Below are 8,925 nucleotides of genomic sequence, written 5' to 3'. Positions count from 1 at the left end.
ACGGTCATAGAAATTATGGGTAGCCGCCAAAGTGTTATCTTCTTGAAGGCTTGGGCACTCATCCGTGTGGTGAGAGTAGCAAGAGCAAATGCCACATACTCTTTGAGGGACCAATTGTTGGTTGTGTTGTTGAGGTGGTGGAGGGTGTTGTTGATATGATTGAGGTTGTTGTAGTTGTTGTTGGTTCAATTGGAGTTGCCTCAAAACGGATGTCATCTCATTCAAGGATTGAGTTAGAGCGGTAGCTTCACTACTAGTTGATACCTCGTTCACGGTCCTTGGACGGTTGACTCTTCGCTTCATATGTTGATTGGATTCGGCTAAGTCAATAATAAGTTGCCATGCCTCCTCCGCGGTTTTATATTTGGACAAAGAACCATTGCTAGAAGTGTCCAAGAGGGTTCTATCTTGCTCTCGCATCCCTTGACATATGTATCCAAGCAATACTTGAGTGTCGAGCATGTGATTAGGGCACGCATCTAGTAGTTTGCGAAACCGTTCCCAATACTCATAGAGTGGTTCCGTCTCACCTTGCACAATACAAGACATTTCTTTCCTTAGCCTATCCATCTTTTCCGGGGGTAAGAATTTATCCAAGAACCCCCTTCTAAGTAGGTCCCAATCGGAGGTAACTTCACTAGAGAGAGTGTAGAACCATTCTTTGGCCTTATCCTCAAGAGAGAAAGGGAAAGCAAACAACCATATCGCAACTTCATCGGACCCTTCCCGTCTAGTAGTCGAGCATATGCGATGGAAGTCCTTGAGATGTCGAATAGGGTCTTGTGCGGGAAGCCCGTAAAACTTGGGTAGGAGATTGATCAAAGCGGTCTTCAATTCAAAATTCGCATTCAAATTGGGGTGAGTTACATGAAGGGGTTGAAGGACATAATCCGGTGCACCCGCTTCCTTGATGGTAACTCTCCTTGGAGCGTCCATGGTATTAGTACCTAAAACAAAAGAAGAATTGTTAGTGAGATTGATGGGAGTATGATTAATGCCTTCTTTGAGTGACGGTTCAATGTTCACTTGTAGTAAGGTGGTTGAGGTGGTGAAAACCTCTTCACCTTTTCCAAATCTTAGCCGCCTCCGAGCTTGTCTAATATGAAATAAAGTTCGTTCTATTTCCGGATCAAAAGGGGCTAAGCTCGGATTCGGTTGTGAACGCGTCATGCAATGAAGGAGAAATGGAATTCATTGTAACGATGAGGAGTTAGTCAATTGAGCAATTTACAATGAAGTGCAACTATGTACATATATACACACTTAATCCAAAACAATAACATGGCACACTAAGCAAATCCCCCGGCAACGGCGCCATTTTGACAAATGAATTTTTGCCGGTATAGAAATTATCAAATGATCAATCGTAGTATAGTCTAAACCGACGCAAACTCCTTCATCAAACAAATCTACAATCTATATCCGAGAGTACTAGTCTCCCGAGTCGTTCTCCCTTGGAATTGCCAAAGTGTGCATCTTATTGATTTAGTAAGCCTTGTTGGAATTCTTTGAAGGTTTTAGCAAGTAATGAGAAACAAACAATCAATTATCAAAAGACTTGGCTTAGGGTTGGTATTAGAATTTCTATCCTTATAGTCCATTCAATATTGACAACAATTAGGCCTTGCTTCATTTAGTTATCCCCTAGGTATAGAGGGAAGTCAAATGAAAGCAATCAACTTGAGTCACAAGTCCTAGCTTCACCTTATGTGAATCTAGCTTTAGTGCACTCCAAGCCAACTAGCAATCCCTAATTCTAAATCAACTATTGATACAACTATTCAACTTCTTCCAAGGACCAAACCCTATGCCAAGTGTGAAAATTCTACTCCATAGCTAGTGTTGTCATTTTATCAAACATGTGATGAGCAAGAAGGAAAGTCATAGTAAAATGAGAAGAAAAGTTGAATTGAAAGTATTGCAACCCAAAGATCTAACAACAAGTCTCAAAGAGTAGCAATGGAAATCAAATTCTCAAAATAGGAATGAAATCCAAAATTACAAAGTTGAATCCTAGATCTATGAAAGTGGATCAATTACATCTACTACTTGAACTAGAGAAGAAAATCTATGACACGAACAAAGTGGAGTGAGAATTGTAATGGATCTCACCAAAAAGTCATTGAAAATCCAGAAATTAGATGAGGATGAACCCTAGTGAAGCTTGGAATCTCCCTCTTCTTCTCCCAAAAAGTGTAACTAACTCTCCTCTCTCCCCAAAATATCTAGATCTAGAAAATGAACTAACTAAGTGTCCTTAACCCTTGTTCCTTTGGTCTTCTTAAGCTTTTCCCGCCAAGGTGTTTCTCCAAGAGTGGGATCCTTAACTGCCTCCACGCCTAAGTCACGTGACTTCTTAAAAATGATATTCGCAAATCGGCGCGCACGCGCAAGGTACGCGCGCGCGCCGTTGAGACGTCTTGTAATGTGCGCGGAGGCGTGATGTACGCGTACGCGCCCATGAAGATCCTGGCTTAGCCGCTTCTCAAGCCGGCTCTTGGCTTTGGCTCCACGTTGCCCTATCCGCGCGGGCGCGCAAGGTGCGCGCACGCGCCCATGCGGAAACCTCCAAAGCTTAATCCTCATGCTTCCTTCCTTTGTACCCGTCTTCCTTCTCTCTTTCGGTCCATTCCTACTCTATATCCTGAAACCACTTAACACACAAATCACGGCATCGAATGGCATCAAGAGAAGATTAGAAATGTATCTATTTTAGTGCGAAATAAGCATGTTTTCATTCATGAGGAGCAACTAGGAAAGGAATGCAAAATCTTGTATTTTCATATAGAAAGTGTGTGGAATCATTGATAAAACCCCTGAAATCAGCACAAGATAAACCCTCAAGTTGGGGTTTGTCAGTGGGTTCTCATCGAATGAGTAGACCGCAAGGCAGGACTACAACTACAGGATCGTGGCAGCCTTGAGAGTTCGGGTTGAGGAGCTGGAATGGCAACTACCAAACCCCGTACACCAGCGAATCCAGGATCTCAAACAGGAGAACTGAAAGCTTAGGTCTGACCTTTAGAAGTATAACGACTTATTCGAGACTTGAATGGAGGGTTGACTATGGTTGCAAGTTTCTACATTCACAGTTTAGCAGCTTATTGTTAAGTCTTCGTCCTTTACTGTTGTTCATGTTTAGTAGTTATTCCTGTTTGCGTTTTTCTGTTGTTAACGTCAATGGTGAGTCTTGTAACGTGGTGAACGGTGATGTTGTTGTTGGGTATACTTTGCTTTTCAGTAATTTCCAAGGATGGTTGACGAACTAATGATGCAAATGTTCAGGTTAATTACATATTTTACGGTGGTTGGGTCTGTGAATTATATTTACTCAAACTTAATTTATTTAACTTAACTCTGGTAAACTTAGGCATGCTGCAGCAAAAAATAGGGACCTAGGACTTAGTGCCCTAATAGTTAATTTATTTAACTTACCGAGGAAGTCCACAGTGGAACCAACTACTATGTAACCACAAAATTTTGTATAACTGCTGACGTTGAGTTAATTTTTTGTTTAAATTAATTGAATTACTTTTCCAACCATAAAATTGGGTATAGTCTGCTACCAATGCCATAGGATATTATTTACCTATCTAATGAGAAGGAAGGTGTTGTTTCTCCTGTCTTGTCAAACAGACGTGAATAGGCGTGCAGATGTGGTGGAAAAAGGTTGATGTGTGATTGGATAAAGGTAGGGAAAACCCTAAATTGCATTTGAAGTTAGGGTCAACCTTGAGTGAATTTTCCCGTGTGCTGTATTGTCCCAGAAGACGCCTACAGAAACGATGCCATTCGGCCCATTAGGCCATAACACCAAAAAAGCCCATGAATAAGAAACCAAATGATGGGGTTCAGTATGCATTCTATGACACGAATTGGGCCGCTCTTGAACACATTAGGTGAATACAATTAACAGTGGCCTTATGTTTGAGTAGCTACACGTGTGTCATATTTATGAACTGCAATGTTAATGGGAATCGTCTAAAGCACACTAGTTTCCTAACCCACTGTACTTCCATTCTATTCTGCCCTTGCTCACACTTTTCCGGATGGAGTTACACAAAGAGAAAAGTATCGAGGATGCAATGAAGCGTCGAAGAAGAGCAACCAAGGATGAATCAATGGAGCGGGTAACCACCGTGGACGATGCAGTCAGCGGTGTCGATGATCACACACAGGTATGAGAACGTTGTTCTTTTTCTGCAAAAGTGTGGTTTTTTTTCGTTCTTTATCATCCGGTTTAGTATCACTTGCACACGGAAACGGTGACATGCTTCCCTTCTGTCGTCATTGTTCAGAAACCGTCAACCGGAGATGACATGATTTTGGGGATCCTGAAGACGCAAGCGAACCAAATATAGGCTCTAACCGCAGTTGTGGCACAGCACGGTCTGGTGCTGGAACTTCTCACATCTTTGAATGTACCTGCTGCTTGTGACAACAAACCGATCATGGACCTGAACCTAAACTTGCATCCTTTTGGAGGAGTGCATATTTACCCAAGCGATGGAACACTTCAAGAGACGGTGAAAGAGGTAGCGAACACCAGAATGTTCCCAGATGAAGCTCCGACACGCCAAGAGTGTCCTCCACCAAAACCAGAGGACGTTGTCCGAGGTATATCAGCCCCACCGCCTACAAGGATGGCCAGGGTCAATAAGGGAAAAGCCGGTACTCCCCAACCAGCACCACAAGTCAACTTACAAGTTTGTAGTTCTCCAAACGGATTTTATTTTCAGGTTATTGTTGGTTTATTTTTTTAAAGATATTCTCCGTGGTATTTATATACATATGTATATGTAATTTCCTTCATGTCAGAGAAAGCTGTCCTTTAAAGATGAAGGAGAATCATCACAAGACCTCATAAGAAACATAAGGTCCACAGGTCCTGGCTCTCCATGGACATTTTACACACACAGGAGTGCGGACATTAGGTCAGAGGAGACTCCAAAGGTACATGAAACACTGCATGGAAACCCTGGATCCCCATTGTTTTGTATGTTTAGGGTCAACTTGCTCAATTTTTCTCATTCGTGTCGAAAGAAAGATATGTTTTCGGTCTGGACAAAATTTTTTTTTCTTTTCGTATAGGTCCGGACGACAAATATTTGGGTTCATTACCTTTTCTTGGGCCGGCATATGTGGCAATTTGGAATTTAATTTTTTTTACTACGTAGCCCAACATTTGCATGTCCAATTTGGTGACCATTAATGTTTAAGGGGCCACTACTGCATCTTGGGCCACAGGTGGCTTTAGTTAGACCCAATAGCCTTCTCATAGTCTGATGGAATGCTTTCCTTACTAATCATTATTGTTTGGATCACTTTTTTATTTAACTGCAAGTGGGTTATTTTCCGTGAAACCGTGAACTGTTTATGTCTTGCTATGCAAATATAATAACCTTCGGACCATTGGGTATACTCTTAAGGTTTTATTCATGTTGGGCCCGTATACTAAGAAATTTAAGAAATTTTATTTCCGCGATTCCAACACCCTCATGGAGAAGCAATGCTTGGACCTCTCATTCTGGCCCCCCGCCAGGGATGCAGTTTGTTGGCCACGAGCTCGCTGTTGCGGCCTACATCTTTGCCAACGGCCTACAACTGAGGTAAGCAGTTACATTTTTCGGGTTCTCTTGTTTAGTAGTCTACAATTATTTCTAGAATTAGAAACTACTTTCACCACTCATGGCTATTTTTGTTTTTTCTGTATGGTGACCTGGCAGCGAAATCTTGGTGGAGAATGAACATTGCACCGGGAATTGGGAAGCCCTTTGGACATTACGCCCTGGAGAGGAGGTCGTCGACGACGTAAGTGGCTTGAATTTTTTATTTCCTCACAGCATGGTTACATTCTTTCCGAATACATCCGTTAATTGTTTGCGCTTAAATTTACCAACACGTAGGTTATCAACCTTGTCGTGGCAATGTTTTCCTCAAATATGGCTGAGAAACAAAGGTGGTGGCTTCCTACCACGTTTGCGGTGAGTTTGTTAACCAGTTAAATTTTGTTCGGGCAAAAGGATAAGTACTCTCGATTGGCAATTAAACTCCTTCATAATTTTGTTCACCTAAATGATATTTTTTGCAGCAAATAGCGATGAGCCCAGGCCACCATTGCAAGTCAACCCTGGATTACATCGTAGCTAAGTACATGGGTTTCGTCGACAATCTACTGAAGGTGAATCTTCTCAGACCCAAGATTTTTACTAACGGTTTAAACGGTCATCATAGTTACAATCTCACTGGCGAGTGTCCCTGTTGGTGCAGATTTATGTTCCTCTCCACATGGGACGCCACTGTTATTTGATGATTGTTGACATGTGGGATCAGAATTTGATTTATCTGGATTCATTAAAGTCCACCGTCGAGCGACAGGCTCGAATAGACCAAATATTGGAAGTTGTTTCCTCTCACTACTGATTCTCGTCTAATCTCCCTCTGATTTTCTTTTTTTTTTATCTCATTCGCTTCTAGATTTTGTTCATTTGTTACAATGACATGATTGCCCCTTTAACAATAAGCAAAATTTGTTCCCCATAGCTGCATAATTTTTAAGATTCATCCCACACATGGTGCTAACAATATGTATCTCACTAATCATTGTAGGCTCGTTTACTTGAGCTATTGTTGTCTGACATGTCTGCATACGAGTGTAAGACGACTGTGCCGAAGTCTATATCAAAGTTTAGGATCCACGAGCCACACATTTCTCAACAGGCTGCGGATTCGTATGTTGTGAACTCTTTCACTGATTCCTTTCTGCCATGCTTACTTTATTCATTATAAAGTTCATTTCTGTGTTTGCGGCAATGACTGCGGAGTTTGGGTTGCAGAGTGGATGATCCAATACGATTTATGGGCATCATATGACCTTCAAGTTAGATAATTAAATGGTTCATTGAATGCTTTCAATCCTGTACATGATTTAGGTTGAATTTCATGTGGTTGTAATGAATATATATGTATTACCATTGTGTGTTCTCCTTTCAGAAGATCAATGGACACACCAGAATGACCATTGCTGTTGATCTAGTTATGGGTGAGCACAACCCAATCTCCGAAGAAGTTCAACAAAAGGCTGTTCAATTCTGGGACAGGAATATGATTTGTTCTTACATGAAAGGAGCCAGACCAAGAAAGAGGACCCGTAGCCCTGTAGGGCCACTAAGTCCCTAAGTTTGATGTGGCTCAAATTATAACATTTTTTGGGTTGTTGAATGCTCTATCAAATGCTTTAATGGATCTCTGGCAGGATGAATTGGCCTGCGTTCAACACTTTCATCGGTGCTCCCTTTTTTGATCAATATGAATGAACCACAATCTGGGTACAACCAACCTTTGTGTGACCGTACTTGTTGGGTTAACATTAGTTGGCGTTAAATGCATCAAATGAGATCTGGTTTGCTATTATTTTTTTGTCTCCATACATGACACTGATGAATTTTTTTGGTTTTGAATTAGTGGTCTCTATTGTACTCAGAAAACAAGATTATTGTATGGCATGTTGTGAATGTTCCTCAGTAGATACAAATTGTAAATGAAATGACATTCCATATTTCAGTAGGCACACTTGTCCTTAACGATTACACGAGTCGAAGTGATTGTACCAAGCTCCGCAAGAATGAGTAGTTTTAATATTAGATATAGTAATAACCTTGAGACAAGGAAAACATGAGCCCATGATATAATTAATCTGTGGTACCATGGACTCATTTTTAACCACTAATAAAGCCCGTTACCAGAAGTCACTAAAGAACGTTCACTACCTAGATTGCTTGATAAATGTTTAACCAGTTTAATTCAGCACAGCTTGCACCAAAAGTTAAATAGAACACGCCTGCTTAAAAACACATGAAACTAATTTATGATCAAGGTCTACTGACAAATAATAAGGATGGCATACTAAATGGAAGTGGACCTGTGAGTATATCAAAGACTATTAATTATTTTACGCCTTACTATTACTAGTCCTAGTATTGGTTTCATTAATCTCATGTTAGTCCTCAATAATGGAAGTGGACCTACGAGTATATCAAAGACTCTTAATTAATTTACGCCTTACTATTACTAGTTCTAGTATTGGTTTCATTAATTTCATGTTAGTCTTTCAATGGTTCCGCAGATGTTAATTGCACTTCTTTCGACCACGAATAGAAGGCTAATACACACACTTCATCTAATGAATGTACACAAATAGCAAATAGCTGGCTGCAATAATTTCCCATATGAAAGATATAACTTGTGATCCATATTTCCTTTATCGGTGGTAGAAATGACATTTCATTGGCACTAAATTAGGCAGTGTTTTTACCCATCCAATACTATACTCAAGCAAAGATAGAAACTAACACTTCAGAAAACAAAGAGCATAAAGCACAGCTATTATATTAGGAAACTGAATTCTCTAATGAACACCAACTTTGACTACTAATTATGCTGGAAACCTCAAACCCAGTCTTGAACTGATATCAGTTATTTGAGTCATCAGCTGCACAGGTAAAAGTAAATATAATCACTCAATTTCGGTTTGAAAATTTCTTTTAAGGTGCCACCAGAACATGAGTGCAGAAGTCAGATTTTTAACTAGGAGAAGCTTACCAAAACCACGTACCTGTGTTAGTAAATCATCGGTGTTACTTATCATGTTCTTCTCCCATTCCATAGTCTCATTACGTCCAGTTGCAGCATAAATTTCATGTTGTAATCAAATCTTCGAACCTGATGCCTCTAAGCAAACCTGCGTAGCCAAATTATTGGGTCCAGGAACACCCTTCTTGCCGTGTTCAAATCTAACCTGCACGCCAAACAGCCATCAAAAGGAAACAAAAACACATAATTTTTGAAACACAAAACTCTACTTGCTACAATAAGAAATGGTATGCGGTGTTTTCACCCCTTCCGTTGGCAATGACCCCTCTGACC

The 8,925-nt window shown here is 40.6% G+C and overlaps 1 protein-coding gene across 1 annotated transcript; it reads left to right on the top strand.

Moving 5' to 3' along the window:
* The first annotated feature begins 5,376 nt into the window (after positions 1–5,376).
* LOC110268724 (ubiquitin-like-specific protease 1A) lies at positions 5,377–6,423 on the top strand. The gene is made up of 5 exons (XM_021115543.2): positions 5,377–5,609; positions 5,727–5,811; positions 5,907–5,984; positions 6,092–6,181; positions 6,271–6,423. The coding sequence occupies exons 1-5, from the start codon at positions 5,377–5,379 to the stop codon at positions 6,421–6,423; spliced, it is 639 nt and encodes a 212-aa protein (XP_020971202.1).
* Positions 6,424–8,925: the final 2,502 nt, after the last annotated feature.

The sequence above is a fragment of the Arachis ipaensis genome, chromosome B2, assembly GCF_059453495.1.
Source record: "Arachis ipaensis isolate K30076 ecotype BB chromosome B2, ASM5945349v1, whole genome shotgun sequence".
NCBI classification, from domain to species: Eukaryota; Viridiplantae; Streptophyta; class Magnoliopsida; order Fabales; family Fabaceae; genus Arachis; species Arachis ipaensis.
Note: the sequence above shows the minus strand (reverse complement) of the source record. Positions and strands in the feature narration are given on the sequence as shown.

Coding starts and splice junctions, on each gene's coding strand:
- LOC110268724 (XM_021115543.2), top strand. CDS start 5,377: ATGTCTTGCTATGCAAATATAATAACCTTCGGACCATTGGGTATACTC. Junction 5,610..5,726: donor GCCAACGGCCTACAACTGAG/GTAAGCAGTTAC, acceptor GTGACCTGGCAG/CGAAATCTTGGTGGAGAATG. Junction 5,812..5,906: donor GAGAGGAGGTCGTCGACGAC/GTAAGTGGCTTG, acceptor ACCAACACGTAG/GTTATCAACCTTGTCGTGGC.